The sequence below is a fragment of the Budorcas taxicolor genome, chromosome 3 (assembly GCF_023091745.1).
Source record: "Budorcas taxicolor isolate Tak-1 chromosome 3, Takin1.1, whole genome shotgun sequence".
NCBI classification, from domain to species: domain Eukaryota; kingdom Metazoa; phylum Chordata; class Mammalia; order Artiodactyla; family Bovidae; genus Budorcas; species Budorcas taxicolor.
Genome location: NC_068912.1, coordinates 100,915,819 through 100,937,794, shown reverse-complemented (window position 1 = coordinate 100,937,794; position 21,976 = coordinate 100,915,819). Strand labels below are relative to the sequence as shown.

At 50.7% G+C, this 21,976-nt stretch overlaps 4 protein-coding genes across 10 annotated transcripts in view; 2 read left to right on the top strand and 2 right to left on the bottom strand.

The window, feature by feature from the left end:
- Positions 1–3,384: 3,384 nt before the first annotated feature.
- Positions 3,385–4,557, top strand: HPDL (4-hydroxyphenylpyruvate dioxygenase like). Its single transcript, XM_052636831.1, has one exon. It carries the CDS (start codon positions 3,385–3,387, stop codon positions 4,555–4,557), a length of 1,173 nt encoding a protein of 390 aa, XP_052492791.1.
- Positions 4,558–5,404: 847 nt separating this feature from the next.
- Positions 5,405–15,145, bottom strand: MUTYH (mutY DNA glycosylase). Of its 2 annotated transcripts, none has more exons than XM_052636821.1 (17): positions 14,708–15,145; positions 9,709–9,792; positions 9,429–9,555; positions 8,728–8,876; positions 8,599–8,638; positions 8,404–8,477; positions 8,225–8,266; positions 8,071–8,142; positions 7,880–7,993; positions 7,702–7,799; positions 7,475–7,619; positions 7,325–7,388; positions 6,960–7,151; positions 6,713–6,855; positions 6,477–6,629; positions 6,245–6,286; positions 5,405–5,544 (listed from the first exon to the last, which is right to left on the bottom strand). In XM_052636821.1, exons 1-17 carry the CDS (start codon positions 14,990–14,992, stop codon positions 5,413–5,415), a joined length of 1,956 nt encoding a protein of 651 aa, XP_052492781.1. In that variant the 5' UTR covers positions 14,993–15,145; the 3' UTR covers positions 5,405–5,412. The 2 variants fall into 2 exon arrangements, with proteins under 2 accessions (XP_052492781.1, XP_052492782.1); XM_052636822.1 differs by having other exon boundaries at positions 8,728–8,873.
- Positions 14,829–18,540, top strand: TOE1 (target of EGR1, exonuclease). 3 transcript variants are annotated; one of them, XM_052636829.1, is made up of 8 exons: positions 14,829–15,042; positions 15,755–15,897; positions 15,984–16,024; positions 16,212–16,266; positions 16,397–16,555; positions 16,826–17,085; positions 17,286–17,445; positions 17,524–18,540. In XM_052636829.1, exons 1-8 carry the CDS (start codon positions 14,991–14,993, stop codon positions 18,226–18,228), a joined length of 1,575 nt encoding a protein of 524 aa, XP_052492789.1. In that variant the 5' UTR covers positions 14,829–14,990; the 3' UTR covers positions 18,229–18,540. The 3 variants fall into 3 exon arrangements, with proteins under 3 accessions (XP_052492789.1, XP_052492790.1, XP_052492788.1); XM_052636830.1 differs by having other exon boundaries at positions 16,170–16,266; positions 16,937–17,085; XM_052636828.1 differs by having other exon boundaries at positions 14,830–15,042; positions 16,170–16,266.
- The window catches only part of TESK2 (testis associated actin remodelling kinase 2), a 136,235-nt gene continuing 132,700 nt past the window's right edge, over positions 18,442–21,976 (bottom strand). For 2 of the 4 annotated variants that reach the window (XM_052636824.1, XM_052636827.1), the window contains 4 exons: positions 21,538–21,621; positions 21,235–21,321; positions 20,417–20,534; positions 18,444–20,101 (listed from right to left, as the gene is read on the bottom strand). In XM_052636824.1, the coding sequence (XP_052492784.1) occupies positions 19,377–20,101; positions 20,417–20,534; positions 21,235–21,321; positions 21,538–21,621 (1,014 nt within the window). In that variant the 3' untranslated portion in view covers positions 18,444–19,376. Of the gene's footprint in view, positions 20,102–20,416; positions 20,535–21,234; positions 21,622–21,976 lie in introns of all 4 variants that reach the window. The other 2 variants (XM_052636823.1, XM_052636825.1) reach the window with 2 other exon arrangements.

Here is a 21,976-nt window from a genome sequence, read left to right as displayed (position 1 = left end):
CGGCTTCCTAGACTGAGCGCTCCACACCCCCCACCTCGACCTCTTCTGACCTTGTCGTTGTAGACGGCAGATGTGTTAGGCGTGGCGTCACCACCTCACCTCTAGGACCACGCGCCCTCGCGTACTACAGGCCGGTTTGCTCAGGTCTCCACCCTCAGCATCAGTAGCCCCAGTCAGTCAGTTCAGTCGCTCATCCTTTCCGACTCTGCGACTCCATGAACCGCAGCATGGCAGGCCTCCCTGTCCATCACCAACTCCCGGAGTTCACCCAAACCCATGTCCATTGAGTCGGTGATGCCATCCAACCATCTCTTCCTCTGTCGTCCTCTTCTCCTGCCCTCAATCTTTCCCAGCATCAGTGTCTATTCCAATGAGTCAGCTCTTTGCATCAGGTTGCCAAAGTATTAGAGTTTGAGCTTCAACATCAGTCCTTCCAATGAACACCCAGGACTGACCTCCTTTAGGATGGACTGGTTGGATCTCCTTGCAGTCCAAGGGACTCTCAAGAGTCTTCTCCAACACTGAAGTTCAAAAGCATCAATTCTTCAGCACTCAGCTTTCTCTATAGTCCAACTCTCACATCCATACATGACCACTAGAAAAACCATAGCGTTGACTAGATGGACCTTTGTTGGTAAAGTAGTCTCTGCTTTTTAATATGCTGTCTAGGTTGGTCATAACTTTCCTTCCAAGGAGTAAGCGTCTTTTAATTTCATGGCTGCAATCACCACCTGCAGTGATTTTGGAGCCCAGAAAAATAAAGTCAGCCACTGTTTCCACTGTTTCCCCATCTATCTGCCATGAAGTAATGGGACTGGATGCCATGATCTTAGTTTTCTGAATGTTGAGCTTTAAGCCAAATTTTTCCCTCTTCACTTTCACTTTCATCAAGAGGCTCTTTAGTTCTTCACTTTCTGGTGTAAGAGTGGTGTCATCTGCATATCTGAGGTTGTTAATATTTATCCTGGCAATCTTGATTCCAGCTTGTGCTTCATCCATATATTATACCATATACTATTTCTTTTAATCATAACAATCCCATGAACTAGGTACTATTATTATCCCTATTTTTACAGATGAAGAAACTAAGGCTCAGAGAGGTTAAGCAACTTGCCCAAAGTTATACAAGTGCTAGTCAGAATTGGAGGTGAATTTTAATACCAGGTCTTAATGGCCTCTGGAGCCCATGTTCTCAAAATCACTGGTGTGTGGAGTAGCACAAAGTGCCTTTCACCACTAATGACCAGCTTCCAGGTACTGACTTACTGACTGTAGGCCTGAACACTCAGCCAGGCCTTTTGCTAAGCCCTGTCTCCTTGTTGCATCCTTCTTCCTCTTGCCAGTGAAACTCAATAATAAGTTGTCACACCCGGCTGCCTGATAAAGGAGTCTCTTTTACAATGCCTCAGACCATAGCATCCGTCCCACCATCTCCCCAACCTTATGCTCCATGGGTCCTCTGAGGGCTTGTCTCACACTCCTCACTGAGCTTTTGCTTATGCCATTTGCCCTTCTTGGAATGCCCTTCCAATCCCTTCAAGAGCTACCAGTGAAGTTCCCAAAGAGTCCTAATTTCCTCAACCCAGGGATCTCACACTGTTCTGAATGACAAGACCAGCAGTGCCCCCACTAAGCTTCTCTGGCCCAGTACCCAATCAAGAAACTGCAAACAGCAGGGAGGGCTTGTTCAATCCTAAGGCTTTCCTGGTGGTTCAGCTGGTAAAGAATCCACCTGCAATTTAGGAGACCTGGGTTCGATCCCTGGGTTGGGAAGATCCCCTGGAGAAGGGAACAGCTACCTGCTCCAATATTCTGGCCTGGAGAATTCTATGGACTATTCCATGGGATCTCAAAGAGTTGGACAACTGAGTGACTTTCACTTTTCTTTCAATAGAGTCAGGAGGGTGAGAAAGGACACCCATGCAGCTATTCCTTTCAGATCCTGAGCCACTGTTTTTTGTTTTTCCCTCTAAATCTTGTTTAGGACAAGGAGGGTAAACCATATTAAGGGAGCAGTGGGGTTGAAAAAAGAGATGGAACTGAGAGATTTCCCAAAAGATAGATGCATGTAGTGAAGAAGAAATTCATAGGGCCTGGACTCCATCTTAGGCCTGGTCATGCTGATCATGCTCAGCCACCTTTCCAATGGACTCTGAACTCTGTGTTTAGTGCCTATGAAAACAACAACAGAAGGATAAGACCCACTCCAGACAGGGGAACCTTGAAGATCGTATCTAGGTTACTCTTCGCCTAAGAGAAAACATACACTAATCACCCTTTCCTCCATCCAGGCCATAAATTTTTCTGTATCAATCGGAGTGTAACCTCGGGTTTATTGATTATTGGCTAATTGTTTGACTGTTTGAGCACGTGAGCACATAGCACGTGAATGATGGGGTTATTGGGATTGTATTTTCCTTGGTTTATGTAAGTTTCAAGGAATTTGGAGTGGTGGGTTCAGACACATACACATGGGGTATAAAAGATTATCGCATATGCTGATCGGGGTCCTTGGCTAAGAGGAGACTCTGCCTTGGGGCCGCCGGTGTAATAAACTGCACTTCACTATCTGCATTGTCCTTCTGAGTGAGTTTGTTTCCTGGAATGTGTGGCTACATTAGGAGCTATATAAATGATCTATCTTCCTATAACATAAATTTCTCTGCACGACTTTGGAGAAAGAGTGAAAATTTGTAACTTAAAGCATTTTAAGTGTTAGGAACATTAAGACTTAAAAGCAAAATTCTCCAAATATTTTAAGCTAAAGCAGGAAAATTGCTAAGAAACTCCGTGCTTGTAGAGAGAAAATCCGGGCTTTTCCCCCAACTAGAGCTGATTCCCTTTGCTCTGAGGTTGGGACATGAATGGGAGCCCAATGCCTGGAATCTAGTGAAGGCAGCTATTGTGATCTCAAGAGTTGGGGGAAGGGAGAATCAGTGCCCAAGGGTGTGTGGCCCAGACAGAGGCCATGGGAAGGTCAGTGCTCAAGGGTGAGGCCCAGCCAGAGGCCTTGGGAGGGGGCAGTCCTGTGTCCCCGGGTTACCGTCTGCGACACAGGCTGAGCAGAAGGTGGAGCATGGCAGCTGCAGCCACTGGCTCCGCCCCTTCTCCCGCCCCTTCCCTGCCGTGCCTCCACGTGGTTCTCAAAAGCCGCAGCTCAGACTTGGTGGTCGCCAGGCAGCTCCAGTTTGCGGTAGCTCGGCAGCACGAACTGCAAGCCCCCAAGGGGGTCCGTCTGCGGCCTCTGCCAGAAGATCGAGGAAGGTGCTTTGCCGGCAAAATTGGACTCCACAGGCTTCCGACGACAAGACTGAGCGCCTCGGAGTCCTGAACAAGTGAGCATCCCCAGGGGAAGGACAGGCCAGGGTCGCCATCCAGACCGCTATGGCCGCGCCCGTCCGCCGTCTGTGTCATATTGCCTTCCACGTGCCGGCAGGGCTACCCCTCGCCCGGGATCTGCAGCGCCTCTTTGGCTTTCAGCCTTTGGCAGTGCGGGAAGCAGACGGCTGGAGGCAACTGGCTCTGTGCAGCGGCGACGCTGTCTTCTTGGTGAATGAGGGCGCGGGCCCCAGAGAGCCGCTGTATGGCCTGGACCCGCATCATGGGATACCCAGCGCCACAAACCTGTGCTTCGACGTGGCCGACGCGGGTGCTGCCGCCCGAGCGCTGGCGGCGCTGGGCTGCAGCGTGCCGGTGCCCCCTGTCAGGGTGCGAGATGAGCAGGGCGCTGCCACCTATGCCGTGGTCAGCTCGCCGGCAGGCAACCTCAGCCTGACTCTGCTGGAGCGCACTGGCTTCAGTGGGCCCTTCCTGCCTGGCTTTAGTCCTGTGCCCTTGGCACCCGGCCCGGGCTGGTTCAGCCACGTGGATCACCTGACCTTGGCCTGCAACCCCAGCAGCTCCCCAAAACTGATGCACTGGTTCCACGACTGTCTAGGCTTTCACCACCTGCCACTGAGCCCAGGTGAGGATCCAGAGCTGGGCCTGGAGGTGGCAGCAGGGTCTGGGCTTGGCGGGCTAAGGCTCACCGCCCTGCAGGGCCCTGTTGGCTGCGCTGTCCCCACCCTTGTGCTGGCAGAGCCCCTGCCAAGGGCCACCAGCGGACAGGACCAGGTGGAGCAGTTTCTGGCCCGGAACAGGGGACCTGGATTGCAGCACGTGGGGCTGTACACACCCAGTATCAAGGAAGCCATTGAAGGGGTGGCAGGGGCTGGGGGTCAGCTTCTGACTCCTCCTAAGGCCTACTACCAGCAGCCAGGCAAGGAGGAGCAGATCCTGGCTGCAGGGCAGGAGCCTAACCTGCTGGCCCAACAGGGAGTCTTGCTAGATGGTGACAGAGGCGAGTTTCTGCTTCAGGTCTTCACCAAGTCCCTGTTTGCGGAGGACACTTTCTTCCTGGAGCTGATCCAGAGACAGGGGGCCACTGGCTTCGGCCAGGGCAACATTCGGGCCCTGTGGCAGTCTGTGCAGGAGCAAGCTGCCAGGGTCCAAGAAGCCTGCAAAGGGCCCAAGCTGGATGCAGCCGGCTGTCCCGGTGCACTGGAAAGTTCAGCATAGGGCCTGCTGGAACTGAGGGACATTCACAGAGGCCTGGAGTAAATGCTTTTGTCTTTAGGGGCTTCCATCTCATCAGTACCTGCCAGAAGCTGAAACTCTCACAGGGGTCCAGAGAGGTGGGATTTTTTTAACTGTGAAGTATTTCTCATATTGTCTGTATCTAATATATATGCAAATTGTAAAGAATAGCAGAATTATATGATTAGGAAATTAAACATAATCAGTATTTCTGAATCCTCCTTATGTCTTTCTGACCTCATTTCTCTCCACACCTCCAATATTATGATTAAAAACTTGTTTTCCTGCAGTTTCGCTCCATATATAATGTATCCCTAAACAAATGATCTACATGGCAACCCACTCCAGCATTTTTGCCTAGAAAATTCCATGAATAGAGGAGCCTGGTGGGCTACAGTCCATGGGGTCGCCAAACAGTCACTGAGCACAGGAGTCTAAGGCAGAATAAATTCTCCTCTGTGCTTCCCTGCTCCCTAGGGAGAAGCCACTGCAGGAAGGAGGGGCTGAGTCAGGGCTAAGCCCAACCACCTGCTCTAGGGTGATAACGCAGCTCCAATCAGAGACCTGGCCGGCGAGCACTGGATGTAAGCCACTGGCAGGGGCTCCCTGCAGCTGCCTTCTCCCTTTCTGGGGTTGGAGGAGGACAGAACACCCCCCTCCTCCATTTGCCCAGGGCTGGCTAGGAGCTCAACAGAGGTCAGCACCAAACAGAGCTCTACCACTTTCTGGGTCCCTCAGAGGTGAGGAATGAAGGGGGTCAGGAGAGGGTGGGAAGCCTCCAGAATGACTACAAAAATAAGCATTTTATTAAACAGGATTCTCAGCAGGGTGGAGGCATCACTGGGCTGCAGTGTTGAGGCTGGGTGCATCAGTGGGGACGTGGGGCCGAAAGAAACTCTCCAGGACTTGCTGGCCTGGACTGGGCTTTTTCCGTTCGGACAGGGTGGCCACCTGGGATCTTTTGGAACCCTGTGCAGAAGACGAAGGAAGGAAACACCGAGGTGACAGTAGAGAGTCTTCCTTCCACCTCGCCCCCCCATACCACTGATCTAGCTCAGATTTTAGCCTTAATACTGTAAAGCTTCCATCCTGTTTCCAGTGTCTAACTCTTCAATCAATCAATTCTTTAAAAGGCAGCCTGAGGTAGTCTTCCTAATAGGCAAATCTGACTCCTCTCTCCACCTAAAATCCTTCAGGGCCTTCACTGGCCTGGGCCAGTCCTGCTAACAACTCCAACTAATTCAACAGCTCACAGGCTGTATGGTACTTCCACCTTGGCTCATACAACTCTTGGGCCAGGAAAGAATATCTTTACTGCTGATTCTCCTTCCAAACCTGGAGAAAATGATTTAGTTCTAGGACCTAGATTACCAGCTGCTTCTTCCAAGCATCCATTCCTGATTCTTGTCTCCCAGATAGAAATGATAGCTCCCCACTTCATATCCCACAAAACTAAGTACAAACATTTCACACACTGTGACTCTACTGTCTCCATCATTTGCTCCTGTCCCCTCTCTACCTGTAAGGTCTTCAGGTCAAGAACTATTCCTCTTGCCCCAGTGAACTCTGTCATGCAGACTGTTCACCCAAACATGCATCACTTAACTCACTGAAAACCTGTAGATTTGGCCCTGGGGAGAGATGGCTGGGTGAGGGCCAAGAGACTCACCTTGCAGGTGCCAGGCTGTTGGCCCTCATACATGCGGAATACCTAGATGAGAAGAGGGAAGTGCAGGGCTGGCATCTTTCCCACAAAGAGACAAACCTCTGTATTCTACCCTTAACTTCATGCCCCAGCCCTTTTGTTTAAGATATGTTTTTCATTTGTTTACATAGTAACAGGTTTACTCAGAACATGCAGGGAACAGGAAAAAACACAACAAAGACAGCAAAGGTAGTGCCTTTTTCATGGCGGTGGAGACAGCTGCAGTGTGAAAGTCCTCCCGGGTCAGCCAGCGAGCGCCAGGTGGTACAATGGTCACTGGGGTGTGTTCTTCCAGGACCTGACCGTATACTTGGTATGTCATCTTGATGTGAGAGAAGGTGTGGACCACCTAGGGGGTGCCAAGAGGCTGAAACAGACCTGGAGATGTGGCCACAGAAGTCATCATTCCTGGTCACTTCTCTCCTCACTCACCTGCCCCAGGTGCTGAAGGCGCATGTCCGGGAGGGGCCCCACCCAACTCTGCAGTTCCTGCAGCAGGGCCTCCCGCTGCTGCTGCCCTGAGGCTTCCGCATTCACACTCACCGATGGGAACTCCCACAGTCCTGCCAGCAGACCTGAGAGGAAGGGCAGCCAGGCGTGGGTGGGGCCTTAGCTGCTGCTGCCTCCATTTCTTCCCTGTTGCTCATGCCACCTCGCTGCACTCCCAGGGTCCAGGTACCTGAGTTGGGCCTCTGCACCAGCAGAATGCGGGCACCCCCAAGAGCCTTGGGCTGCTCCAGAACACAGATGGCAGAGCACGCCTCCCTGGGGGGCTTGCGGCTGGCTTTTCTGGGAAAGTTGGTTACTCCCAGGGTTTGGTCCCAGGGCTCTGTGGGAGGCGCACACAGTGGGCATTGTCCAGAGTTGGGAGCTGGGAAGAGAGATCAAGAGCCTCACTCAGGCCGAGTGGGCTCAGGTGCCAAGTCCAAAGAGCAGGTCTTTGCCCAGCTCTGTAGAATCTGACTCAGTTGTAGGGTAAAAGGGAATGAGGCTGCCACAGGCACCTCCCTGACAGCACAGGGAAGGGCTGGGGCTGCCACTCACCACACTCCTCCACATCACAACTGCCGGGCAGGCTCTGTGAGGCTGAGAGCTGCTCCCGCTCCACCTGAGAGGCACAGACAGGGCAGGATGCCACGGGGCAGTGGTCACTCCCTAGGACCCCTGATTGCCTCCCTTCCTTGGGCGGCTCACCCTCTGGCGTGCCCGGCACAGGCTCTGCACAGGGCAGTGGCTGCAGAGTGGGCGCTGCGGGGTGCACACTATGGCCCCCAACTCCATGGCTGCTTGGTTAAAGTCCCCTGGCCGGGCTGGGTCCACCAGCTGCTGGGCTAGGCTCCTACAAGAAGGGAATATTGCTCTGAGCCAAAGACCCTTTGGAGACACCTTTTCCAATCTTCCCCTTTACCCTAGTATCCTACCAGAGGTGCTGGGAGACAAGAGTGCTGCCAGGATCAGCACCTATGGCTCGGACACGGCACAGCACCCGTATGACGTTCCCATCTACCACTCCGGCGGCCTGGCACAAAGGAGTCCAGAGTCAGCCTGGTCTGGGAGGAAGGTGGGCACGTACAATATGGGGGTGGGTGGTGGGCTCACCTGGCCAAAGGCTATGGAAGCAATAGCTCCGGCTGTGTACCGCCCTACCCCAGGTAGGAACTGCTGCAGGGTCTCTGCTGTACGTGGCATGTGGCCCCCTAGCTCCTCTACCACCTGATTGGAATGGGAAGGTTCATGGTTACGAGGCACCCAAGGTCCTGGAGCTTCCAGACCCCTGGTCAACCCCTTACCTTCCGGGCTCCTTCCTGTAGCCACCGGCCTCGAGAGTAATAGCCCAGGCCGGCCCAGAGTTGGTTAACTTCCTGTGCGTGAGGTCAGAGGTCAGAGGGGTCAGGGATCGGTCCTCAGTAGTCCCCATTCCCCCTACCCTAGGGTGGTTCTCACCTCCAGGGAAGCACTGGCCAGGTCCTGCAGCGTTGGCCACTTCTACAGCCCGAAGGCAGACAAAAAGAGATGAGGCCAAAGGTGAAGGAAGTGGAGGAGGCCTTATTTTATCCCCACCCCCAAGGAGTCATCTGGGGTCTGGACCATGACTGACCCATCCCTTTGTTCCCGGAAGTCACCTGCATCCATCGGGTATAATAGTTGATCACCATGGCAACCTGGGTCTGCTGCAGCATGACCTCTGAGACCCACACTGGGGAAGAGGGGCTGGCGTGAGGACACCGCTGGCCGCCCTACTCTTAGCCCACAGCTCCTAGACCCCGAACCTGAGGTCGTCTAGGCAAAGCAGCCCTGCTCCAAGGAGATGTACTCACCAGCGTATGCCCGCCTGTCTAGGTCCACCTCACCCTCCACCTGCCAATGCAATCCCAGATGGACAGTTAGTGTGGAAGGCGCTGGGCACCAGTCTCCTACCCACCCCCTCACATCCATTGTCCTCCTACCAGCCTTCTCCAGGGTAGGTCCCGCTTCTTTCGGTCATACCAGCCCAGCAAGCTCTCCTGGAAGGCTGTGACCTCGGCCACATCTCTGAATAGATGGTATGGGGAGACAGAGGCCTGCAATAATGCCTTCTGCTGCCTGGCCGGCCCTGCTGGGGTTTCAGAAAACTCAGGGATCATCCCTGCACAGGCTGTGCACCAGAGGCCTGGTTTTAGGCTGTCCACTTAAGGCTTAAGTGGACACTCCCACTCCAATCCCTTGATTGAGCTCAGACCGGGAGGCTCCAGGGTTTCGTAGCCTACGTCAAGTTTCTAGCCTTTATTTCCCCAGGGAGGTACCCCTGGCTCCTTTGTCTCTGGATCATAATGAAAATCCAAGTTTCTGCCAAACATACACCTGTGGAGGGCCTTCCCATTCACAGAACACGTTCAGGCTGATAAACTCGTTGGATCCCATGAAAGCCAAGTGAGGAAGGAAATGCACAAACTACTGCTCCATGTCACTGATAGAACGCATCTTATACAGAGCAATTATCCCAAAGTACAGAGCAATTATCCCAAAGTACAGAGCAAAGTCAGAATTAGATCCTTAATTAGTCCCCTAATGACTTGATACATACCATGCTCTCTTCTCAGCCCGAATTTGCCCCCTTTCACGGCCAATTAAACCAGCCCCTGAGTCTGATTAGGACCCAGATCCTCACCACTGGGGGCAGACGGCTTGGCCTGGCTGCTGCCAAAGGCACATTTCTCCTTTCCCTCCTGGCTGGATGCCTGCTTCCTGCGACCACTTCGATTCCCCACAGCTGCTCGTGGCTTCTTCATGATCAGCTAGAACAGAATGGCCCAGCCAAAGTATGTCAGTCACCATGAGGCTGAATCTTAGGGTCCTGTAGAGGGTAAAGCTACCTCCCTCCCCACACCATTCATATAAAGTGTCTAGCTTTTCTCAAGCACCCCCCGGATGCTCACAGGCTTACTTACTCTTGGCTGGCTGTGGTACTGAGGTATGACCAGTAGGGCTGAACTTCTGCAAGTGGCCTTAGTAGAACCAGCATTAGTATACACCTGGAGACATAAATAAGAGGTCAGAGCTGGGCTGAGTCAAGGACCAAAGCCTCCTGTGCAGGAGCATATGTGTATCCCTGGGAGCTCAGGTGTAAGAGGTTTATCTCCTTAGAGATGTAGCACATTTACACTGAAACAGCTTTTTTTTTTTTTTTCCTAAATTTTAATTGGAGACTAGTTACTTTACAATATTGTAGTGGTTTTTGCCATACATTGACATGAATCAGCCATGGGTTTACATGTGTTCCCCATCCTGAACCCCCCCTCCCACCTCCCTCCCCATCCCATCCCTCTGGGTCATCCCAGTGCACTAGCCCTGAGCACCGTCTCATGCATTGAACCTGGACTGGTGATCCGTGAAACAGCCTTTAGTAATCATCTAGTCTAAACCTTCATCCTATAGAAAGGAGAAACCTCAGTGATGATTTTAAAAATAAAATGCAAAGGGAAAGAGAAAACAGAGAAACTAAGGATCAGAGAGGGTAAAAGATTTGCCTGAGAGCAGATGGCAAGTTGGGAAGAGGGGGAAATGAGCTATTTTTATTTCTAATCTTCTACTGATTCGGTAAATCACAGCTGCCTATCCACTAGTAATGAGAAAACATCTGGTTGATCTTCACTGCTCCCTAACTGTTCTGGCTGCTGATTTTACCTTTTATCTAACAGCTAAGTTAGTGAGTGTTATACATGCCAGAGTTCTTACTCAGTCTCTTTAACAATCTCATGAGGTATGTGCTAGGATTACCTCCATTTCAGTTACGAGGAAGCTGACGTTTGTGATCAAGCAACTTTTTGATTCAAACTCCAAAGGTCTGCCTGCAGAGCTATACTTGACTCTGCTGCAGTCCCTGCTGAAACTCTGGTTCAAACCCTCTCCTCAAACTTTTTGCTTCACATCTGATTTTCTCTTTTTTAAATTAAAGGGTAATTGCTTTACAGAATTTTGCTGTTCTCTGTCAAACCTCAACATGAATCAGCCATTCAGTTCAGTTGCTCAGTCACGTCTGACTCTTTGCAACCCCATGAATGCCAGGCCTCCCTGTCCATCACCAACTCCCGGAATCCACCCAAACCCATGTCCATCGATTCAGTGATGCCATCCAACCATCTCATCCTCTGTCGTCCCCTTCCCCTCCTGCCCTCACTCTTTCCCAGCATCAGGGTCTTTTCCAATGAGTCAGCTCTTCACATCAGGTGGCCAAAGTATTGGAGTTTGAGCTTCAACATCAGTCCTTCCAATGAATACCCAGGACTGATCTCCTTTAGGATGGACTGGTTGGATCTCCTTGCAGTCCAGGGGACTCTTAAGAGTCTTCTCCAACACCACACTTCAAAAGCATCAATTCTTCAGCGCTCAGCTTTCTCTATAGTCCAACTCTCACATCCATACATGACCACTGGAAAAACCATAGCCTTGACTAGATGGACCTTTGTTGGTAAAGTAATGTCTCTGCTTTTTAATATGCTGTCAGGTTGGTCATAACTTTCCTTCCAAGGAGTAAGCATCTTTTAATTTCATGGATGCAATCACCATCTACAGTGATTTTGGAGCCCAGAAAAATAAAGTCAGCCACTGTTTCCACTGTTTCCCCATCTATCTGCCATGAAGTGATGGGACCGGATGCCATGATCTTAGTTTTCTAAATGTTGAGCTTTAAGCCAACTTTTTCGCTCTCCTCTTTCACTTTCATCAAGAGGCTCTTTAGTTCTTCACTTTCTGCCATAGGGTGGTGTCATCTGCATATGAGGTTATTGATATTTCTTCTGGCAATCTTGATTCCAGCTTGTGCTTCCTCCAGCGCAGCATTTCTCATGATGTACTCTGCATATAAGTTAAATAACCAGGGTGACAATATACAGCCTTGACGTATTCCTTTTCCTGTTTGGAACCAGTGTGTTGTTTCATGTCCAGTTCTAACTGTTGCTTCCTGACCTGCATACAGGTTTCTCAAGAGGCAGGTCAGGTGGTCTGGTATTCCCATCTCTTTCAGAATTTTCCACAGTTTATTGTGATCCAAGCCTTTGGCATAGTCAATAAAGCAGAAATAGATGTTTTTCTGGAACTCTTGCTTTTTCGATGATCCAGCGGATGTTGGCAATTTGAATCAGCCATAGGTATACATATATCCCTCCCTTTTGAAACTCCCTTCCCATCCCAACCCTCTGGGTTAATACAGAGCCCGTTTGAGTTTCCTGAGCCATACAGCAAATTCCCCTTGCCCATCTATTTCATATATGGTAATATAAGTTTCCATGTTACTCTTTCCATATATCTCATCCTCTCCTCCCCTCTTCCAGTGTCCATAAGTCTATTCTCTATGTCTGTTTCTCCACTGTTGCCCTGTAAATAAATTTTTCAGTACCATTTTTCTAGATTCCATATATGTGTTAGAATACAGTATTTCTCTTTCTGACTCACTTCACTCTGTATAATAGGTTCTAGGTTCATCCACCTCTTTAGAACTGATTCAAATGTGTTCCTTTTTATGGATGAGTAATATTCCATTCAGAGAAGGCAATGGCACCCCACTCCAGCACTCTTGCCTGGCAAATCCCATGGATGAAGGAGCCTGGTAGGCTGCAGTCCATGGGGTCGCTAAGAGTTGGACACGACTGAGCAACTTCACTTTTCACTTTCATGCATTGGAGAAGGAAATGGCAACCCACTCCAGTGTTCTTGCCTGGAGAATCCCAGGGACAGGTGAGCCTAGTGGGCTGCCATCTATGGGGATGCACAGAGTCAGACACGACTGAAGTGACTTAGCAGCAATATTCCATTGTGTATATATACCACAACTTCTTTATCCACTTATGTGTTGATGGACATCTAGGCTGCTTCCATATTCTAGCTATGCTTCACACCTCATTTTCATCAAAAGAGCTTGCTTCTGCCTTCAGAAAAAAAGAACCAATGCATAAACTTCCCTCCATCTGCACTTTCCTTCTCCTTTATCCCATTATATGGAGGAATGTTCTCTCTTCTTCCTCCAATCCCATCCACAAGACACACCCACTTCCTAGCAAAAGTTCCTTGACCAAACTCACTGACTTCCATAATTCCTTATGGAGTGCCTACTATGTGCCAAGCAGTTTTAGGTACTTGGAATACTTCAATAAATAAAACATCAAAGGTTTGGGCCTTCATAGAGTTTATGGGGTCTACAAAAAATAATGCACAAAATCAGCCAATTATATAGGATGTTAGGTGATAAAAACTGGTATAAACAGTCAAAGTAGACTTGTGAAGGGGATAAGAAATAAGTGAGGGTGGTGGAATGTCGCAATGTTAAAGAACGTGGTCAAGGTGGGCCTTGTTAGAGCAATACTTGACCAATGACTTAAAGCAGTTAAAGGAGTTATTCATATGGATGACTACCTGTGGGAAAGGCATCCTGAGAAGCTAGTCCAAAGGCCCTAAGCAGGATTCCTGGTGTGTTTGTAGACTTAGGAAGTCAGTGTGGTTAGAAATGGAAGGGGTGAGTAGTCAGTGAGGTCAAAGAGGTAAAGAAGGGGAAACTGAAAGTGGCTCAGTCATTTTGTGACTGTAGCCCTCCAGGCTCCTCTATCCATGAACTTCTCCAGGCAAGAATACTGGAGTGGGTGCCATTTCAAACAAGGTGGGGGGAATAGGATTACAAAGTACCTTGTAGGCCACCGGAGGACTTTGGCTGTCACACCCATTGCTCTCAGGAGCCAATTCTCTTAATGTATCTTTGCGGGATACAAACAGCTCAACCTGCCTCATCCCCTCACCCACTGCACTCCAGCCATGAAAGTGAAGTCCCTCAGTCGTGTCCAACTCTTTGTGACCCCGTGGACTGTAGCCTACCAGGCTCCTCTCTCCATGGGATTCTCCAGGCAAGAATACTGGAGTGGGTTGCCATTTCCTTCTCCAGGGGATCTTCCCAACCCAAGGATCCAACCCATCTCCCACATTGCAGGCAGATGCTTTAACCTCTGAGCCACCAGGGAAGCCCAGCCATGTTTGCCTGAAATAGTTGCTTCAATTCCCAAAATGTCTGTCCACCTTGAGGCCTCACCCAGTTCATTTCCTCTGCTTGAACAGCTCTTCTGTTTTACCTAACATTTATTCACTCTTCAGGTCTAGACTTAAATGTCCAAATCAGATCCCCCCCCTCCAGTCTTACCCTCTTCTGTACTTCTCCATTGTTGCTCTTATACCAATCATATTTTCATGTTTATTTGTGATTCTTTGATCAGTGTCTGCTTTCCCCACTTAATTGTAAAATTCCATGAAAGAAACTTGGCTGTCTTTTGTTGACTGTTGTGCACAGTGCCAGGCAAATTGCATTAAAAGTACCCCTTTTTTCCAGAATGGGAGAAATCCAAACAATTCAGAACGATGACAAAAAGATTCAGTAGAGAGAAAGGATGAACTGGAAACAGCAAATAATCAGAGAGAGAAAAGGTTGAGTCCTTGGTGGAACTCTTGGGAAAGTTCTGCTCTACGGTAGGAACAACTCTCAGTAGCAGAAATTAAATCCAAAACCCCTCAGGAACAACTATAACTCCTAATTGCTTACAAGCTGTCACTGCTGGAGCCTAATTCAAGTCCTTATTATCACGCGCGTCTATTGTTTCAAAAGTGTCCCCGCCAGCGGTCGCTTTCACCCTCCGCAGCCTCATCTCCTGTCCCCCTCCCCGGCTCCTTTCACTTGCTGGAATGCAACCAGCTCGCCACCCTTCCTAGGAGCTTGCCTCTTCCCAAATCCTTTACCCCCCCGCACACTCTCTAGTCTGCATAACTCCTACGGTTGCTTTAAGCTTAGCTCAGGTATCATCTCATCCTCCACAGACATAAAAGCCCCAACCCCCACCCCGGGGCAGAGTCGATGAAGACAGCGTAACGCGAAAGCCTGCTTTCCCGCCGGGTCGCACGGGAAGAAGGAATTACCTCCCGCGTGATCTCCCGCGCCAGGCTCAACGGCGAACTCCAGGGGGCGTGGCCCCGGCCAATTTTGGCGGCGAGCAGATCCACGCCGGCCAATAGGATTCCAGCGCGCGCCAGGCTGCCTCTTCCGCACCAGACCCAGGAGATCTTAAAGGAAGTCTGACCGTTCGGCGATTCTGGGCATGAGACCCCGCCCCATCCCCGACTGCAGGAACCAAGACAGGAGAAGAAGCGGAAGTCCCCCGTGCCCAGTGACTGACTATACTGGCGAGGGACCCGTGGTGTCATGGCCGCCGAGAGTGACGATGGCGCAGCCTCAGCTCCCGCGGTCTCAGACGGTGAGTGGCTTTCCCAGGGGCCGTTTTCAAAGCCTGTGCGCTCCGAGGCAGCGGAGGGCCTCGGACTCGTAGTGCTAAGAAACCGGCCTCAAGTTTCAGAGGACTTGCGCCTTCCTTTTGAATCAGCCACGAGGAGACTACATGTCCCGGTGTGCACCGCGGTCCCACCTCCAAAAGCCTGGAGTGTTGGGCTAGTTAGGACCAGTGAGGGCATCTCGGGAGATGTAGTTTGGGGTTGAAAGCGCTGTTAATTGGGGGAGGTTGGGAGTTGTGGTCCACAGGAAGTGGGACCGATTGGGGCGTTATCTATTAGGCTCTGGCGCAAGCTGGCTACTGCCGCTTGTGGCTGAGGCACCATGGGAACGGTTACAGAGCGTTGTGGGATATCAACGGGCCTGAAGTCCTCAAACCTTGCAAAGTATTTCCTGCAGAATATGGGGAAAAGGAACCTCAACAGATTATCTAGTTCAGTCTTCCACTTTTACAGGTTTTGATGCTAAGGGGAAATATTTTCCTAGAATTTTACATCAACCACTGGAAGACCCAAGCTTTCTCTCCCCAAATTCAGGGCACTGTTCACTCCAATCCTGTGTATAAAGCATATGCAATATAACTCTTGAGGGGGAAGCTGCCCCTAGCCATGGCCTAGCTTGGTGTCTGTTCCCTTGGCTCTTTCCTGAGCATTAATATCCATCACCCTTCTTATCTCCAGATGGTGTCATCCAAAGCACAAAATCTGGGGAGGAGCTAGTAGTCCAGGTTCCCGTGGTGGATGTGCAAAGTGACAACTTCAAGGAGATGTGGCCATCCCTCCTCCTGGCCATAAAGACGGCTAACTTTGTGGCTGTGGACACGGTGAGAGCTAGGGAACTGGGAGAGCAGGTGGTGGTTAAAGGGCTGGTACTGCAGAACCTAACAGCTCTCCCTTTACTTATCCATAGGAACTGAGTGGGCTTGGGGACAGAAAATGTTTGCTGAACCAGTAAGTATAAGCCCTGATCTCTTTAGTCCTAGCCTTGCCAGGAAGGGCAGACCTCAACCCTGGAGTGGAGGTCACAGTCCTGGGTGGTTTGGGTCTTTCATGAGGCTAACTCCCAGCCACAGCCACCCCCAAACCCAACCCCAAGGTGCATCGAGGAACGTTACAAGGCCGTGTGTCATGCTGCCAGGACCCGTTCCATCCTCTCCCTGGGCCTCGCCTGCTTCAAGCAGCAGCCAGACAAGGTATGGGTTACTCTTACCCCCATCCCAGATCTGTGGCAAGGGAAGGAGGGATTAAGATACTGAGGAACATCAGCTATGAGGTTTTTTTTTCTCCTAAGGCTGGATGTAGCAGAATCTCTTTTTCTCCCAGGGTGAACACTCATACCTGGCCCAAGTGTTCAATCTGACCCTACTGTGCATGGAAGAGTATGTCATAGAACCAAAGTCTGTGCAGTTCCTGGTACAGCATGGCTTCAACTTCAACCGGCAGTACGCTCAGGGAATCCCCTACCACAAGGGCAATGACAAGGTAGATCTTCAGCCTTGAGACTGCCTCTTCTGTGAATTCATTTCTTACTACTCTAGGCTGGGTACACTGGGGAGGATCTGCTTCTTAGGGAGTATGGGGACTCACCAGTGACAGAGCTGGAGAAACAAGATTGATATACTGGTGAATAGCAGTAAATTAGATGAAAGCAAGGGAGAACTTTCCAGGTGAGGCTGCCTGGGACAGGTGTCCTGCAAAAGAGGTTCCCTAAGGCACTCTATCCTTCTTGATGACCCCTTTCTTTCCACCTAGGGTGATGAGAGTCAGAGGCAGTCAGTGAGGACACTGTTCCTGGAGCTGATCCGGGCCCGCCGGCCCCTGGTACTACACAATGGTCTGATAGACTTGGTGTTCCTCTACCAGAACTTTTATGCACACCTGCCTGAGAACTTGGGAACCTTCACTGCTGACCTTTGTGAAATGTTCCCCGCTGGCATTTATGACACCAAATATGCTGCTGAGTTTCATGCCCGCTTTCTGGCCTCCTACCTAGAATATGCCTTCCGGAAATGGTGAGGGACTGGTTGAGGGAACGGGGTGGGGCCTGGCATAAGCCTGATTATTTCATTCACTTAAGATATTCAGTGAGTGCCTACCATGGGCCAGGCACTGCTTTAGTGCCAAGGGTTCAGCAGTGAACAGAACAGACAAAAACCCCTACTCTCACGGAGCTTACATGCTAGTGGACCTATATCCTTTTGTTATGTTGCAGTGAGCGGGAAAATGGGAAGCAGCGGGCAGCTGGCAGCCCACATCTGACCCTGGAGTTCTGCAGCTATCCTTCTAGCATGAGGGCCCATATTGACTACCGCTGCTGTGCGCCGCCCCCCATCTATCGTACTCATTCCACCAGCATCTGTGACAACTTCTCGGTGAGCACACCTGTCCATTTACTGGGGAAGGGACTTTGATGCCTGGAAACCCTCTCTAAGCTTCTTTCCTACCTCTAGGCCTATGGTTGGTGCCCCCTGGGACCACAGTGTCCTCGGTCCCATGATATTGACCTTATCATTGACACTGATGAAGCTGTGCTGGAGGACAAGAGGCGACGGAGACGACGTAAGGAAAAACGGCGGAGGGCTTTGTTGGGCCTGCCTGGGAAACAGCCGTCTAGGGAAGCTGAAGACAGTCCTCCCACCAAGCAGGTCTGTAAGGACAACCTCAAGCCTGAGGAAACTGAGCAGGAGGTGGCTGAGGATGAGACTGGGACCCAGCCTGGCTCAGGGCAAGGTCACACAAATGACCTGGAGATGGAGCCTAAAGCAACAAGTGCTGAGACAACTGACATGGCCACCTCAGACGTGCCAGAAAGGCAAGTTACAACTGACATGGCCAACTCAGAAGTGCCAGAGAGGCAAGTCACAACTGACATGGCCACCTCAGAAGCACCAGAGAGGCAAGTCAGTCCTAACGCAGTGCCTGGGGATGGACTGCATCGGGCTGGTTTTGATGCCTTTATGACAGGTTATGTGATGGCCTATGTGGGAGTGAGCCAAGGATCCCAGCCTTGTAGCTCTGAACCATGGCTACCTGAATGTCACAACAAGGTATACCTGAGTGGCAAAGCTGTCCCCCTCACAGTGGTTAAGAGCCAGTTTTCCCGTTCTTCCAAAGCCCACAACCAGAAGATGAAGCTGGCTTGGGGCAGCAGCTGACCCAACTTCTACGCAGCACTCAGGGCTTAGGAAGAGAAGCTGAGAGTGGATCAGAGGGGTCTGGATCCCTTTAGCCTGTGAGTGACTTAATCCCAACTACTCGGGGAAAGGATGGGGTCCTGGCAGAGATACTGTTGCACTGCTCTGGCATTTCTGCCTTTACCCCAGAGGCTAAAGAACAAGGGTACAAGTAAGAAGGCTGACCAGCACCTGTAACACCGACTTTATTCATTTTTAAATCTCAAAGTGTCCTGGGAAAGTTTTACCAAAAAAAAAAGAAAATCAGAAACAAGATATGAAAATATCTGACCAGCTTCATCTTTGGTTATTTCTTATTGTGGTTCTATTAGGACAGACTGTTCCCATAGCTCCGGCCATAGCAGAAAGGGAAGAAATCAGTCCATGTATAAACCAGTTGGGTGTATCATGTGTCGACAAATTCACAGAGCAGGCCCTAGGGCCTACAAAATCAGCCCCACTCCCAACCACAAGGTTGAAAGTCTTTTAGGGCAGAACATTAAGACTCCTTCATAAATATGAAAATAGATTAATCAACTGGAAAAGATCTTTGAATAGGTTAGCTGAGAGCCACGACCACCACTCTGCCTTGCCTTGCATAGAAATGTAGTGACATGGTCTGGCTGTGCAGTAAGTGCAAACAGCAATTATTATTCAAGTGTCTTAGACATTCTGGCAAGAAGCACCCCAGTCTTCAGGTCTGAGAAATAGCCATGCCCTTTATGATCTCCTGGTCAGCTCCAGGTTCCATCCATTAGCTTATATGTCCCAGGAAAGGGCAAGAAACAGACCCGGGGTAGGAGAAGAACCTGGGGTAATAGCTGCCTGCCAGCTCACAGGAACTAGGAATCCTCTGGTCCTGTTGGGAAGTCTCGGGGATCTGGTGGGAGCCAGAGCTCCTTGCTGGATTTCAGAGGTTTCGTATCAGCCATTGGCCCTAACCAGGAATGTCTCTCATGGCTACTTCACCTCACATAGCCACTGGGCAGTGGGAGCCTCACAGATGAGTCTGGCTTGGCTTAGCTGGCGTGCTCTGTGGGCCCTGGGGAAGAGTCTAGGCTTTGCACCAAGGGGGCCCTGTGGCTTCAGCTGAAGGTCTGTCCCCAAGGTGAGGTGGGGATGAACTCTGCTCACCCATCCTGTTCTCCCTGGGTCCTCAGGCCCATGCCTGAGACAGAGAAGGGGACTGGAGCCGAGTCTCTTGGCCTTTCTTCTTCCACCTCCATCTCCTCAGGGTCACCTGCAAGGCATGGACTGACTCCCTGGGGCCTGGGCCCAAAACCATTTTCTTCCTGGGGGTTGGAGCAGTCCATGGCCTCATGGGCTGGAGCAGCTGGCTGGGCAGATGCTCGGAATGGTGGGATCTCCCTCACTCTGTACTTGTGACTGCTGAGGCGTGGTGGGGGCCCATCAGATAGTGATTCTTCCCGGCCCACAAACGGACAAGCCTCCTGATGCAAGAACTCGGGTGAACTAGGCAAAGAACGCCACCGGCGAGCAGGTGGGCCCAGGGGCTCCTGCCAGTCAGCCATGGGCATCGTTCCAGGCCCTGGTGCATCCAGGTCAAATACCAGGGAGATGACAGATTTGCTGGGCAGGTCAAAGAACTTGATCTTGCCACCTTTGAGGTCCTGGCGAGCACTGAAAGGGTTGATTTTGGGGGCTCGGGCAGCACCAACTCGCTGTGGCTGGTAGTAAGGATCCAAGACGTTCACTGTACGTGGGGGCTTATTGGAGAAAATGTCTGACTGGCTTCGAGACAGCCAGATGGTACGTTTTGGGTGTGGGGACTTAGGAGGTATCTTGTCATCCAGTAAGCTCAGTTGCTTCACCCCAGGTCCTTTCTCCAAGAGTCCTGAAGAATAGTGAGTCAAGTCAGCGTTTCTAGTCATAACAAACAGAAGCAGTATCTCGTACACAATGTGTTACCACTTGAGAAAGCAAAGGTAGATACTGTTGTCCCCATTCAACAATGAGAAAACAGACTCAGAAGGGAAGCGGTATGCTAGCGCAGAGCTCTATGACTTTTCCCATCATCCCCTGCTTTTTTGCCTTTCTTCTGTACATGGGATCCTGTGATCACAGCCCTAGAGTGGAAGCCCTTTTGCCCCCCCACCATCCTAATATCTTCCCATGGGTTCAGGCTGGACATTCTGGTTTCATTTCTTACCCTTGGCTGTGGGCTGCAGCTTCCTGTCCCTCTCCAGCTCTTCCTCCTGTAGGCGGCTCAGAATTTCCTCCAAGGTCTTCCCAATCTCCACAAAGGATGGGCGTAGTTTGGGGTCCATCTGTAGTCATCCACAGCAGCCATTAGCCCTGACCTCCTATCTTCCATCCCGAGGATGGCATTTGAGTCTTTCTGGCATCTTTTGAGAGTCAGATGTGTATCTAAGAGATCTTTTCTGAAGGTTCCAGACCATAAGACAGCCCCAGAGTGAAGGTCAGGGAAGATGCTATTGTCTAGTACCCTCCCCTATCACAGCAGCCTTTCTATGTCTTGTCCCCTTGTTTGGCATAGAACCCTCCAAAAGTGGGTGTTCACATTGGTTGGTTCTATTCTTTTGTTGAGTTCTGCAGCTAACATGTTTCTGGAAGCCACCTGGACCAGTCCCAGCTACGCCTTAGTCATAACTGGTAGGTGCGGCCCCAGACCTAAAATGCTAACAAGAGCCTTTCTTATGGGCCTTGGACCAGTTGGATGCATGGTCCAACTAAAACCTGACCAAAGCTCCATCAATATCCAAGAAAAGGTGTAGTAGGTTTACATTACAAGCTGAGGACTGGATAATACAAAGCAATTTCCCTTTCCTTGGTCCAAGGCTCTGGGTCAGAGTCCAACAGGCACAGAGGAAGGAACATAGGCACTGCCACTCATCATTGAGAAAGAAGTCCCTCATAAGGCTAATTAGCAGCCTCTCCCTGTGGTCCTAACCAGGTGAACAGGGTTCAGCCAGCCCCAACCAAAGCCCAGGAGAAAAAGATACTCACATTACAGCAGTTGAAGGTGAGCTGCAGGAAGTCTGGGGGACAGTCTCCCACCATGTGCTGGAAAGCATCATAGTCTAGCCCGAAATTCTGTGGATGGGTATGGTGGAGAAGGAGCAGGGACATGGGTAGACAGGTCATTAACCCCTCCACCCATGTTGGCCTGTTCAGGAGAGGTGGAGAACTGCCCCAGAGAAGAAGCCACAGACTAAGTTCCAGGAACTCCACCCCAAGAAAATAAAAAATTCCATGGCCTTGAAAGCAGCCCCATCCCAGTGGCACACTGATCCCCATCCTGGAGCTCACCTCTGTTCGGGGAAGATAGTCTGGATCAGCCTGGATGCGGGCGATGATCTCACAGAGGATGATACCATAAGAGAACACATCCGCCTGGTGGGTAGTGAGATCTCAGTTTCCCTCGATGGGGTAAGAGGTGGGGTTTCTGCCTCTCATGTTCACTAGCCCAGGCTTGGGCCCTACTGACCATGTGCTCAGTTGCCCAGTCATGTCTTAACTCTTTGTGACTCTGGACTGTAGCCCGCCAGGCTCCTCTGTGGGATTTCCCAGGGAAGAATACTGGAGTGGGTTGCTATTTCATACTCCAGGAGATCTTCCTGACCCAGGGATCAAACCCACATCTGCATTTGCAGGGGGATTCTTAACCACTGAGCCATCAGGAAGTGGAATGAAATACTGACCATATTTCATTCAGTTCATTCACCAGGCAGCTGACAGGTACCAGTGC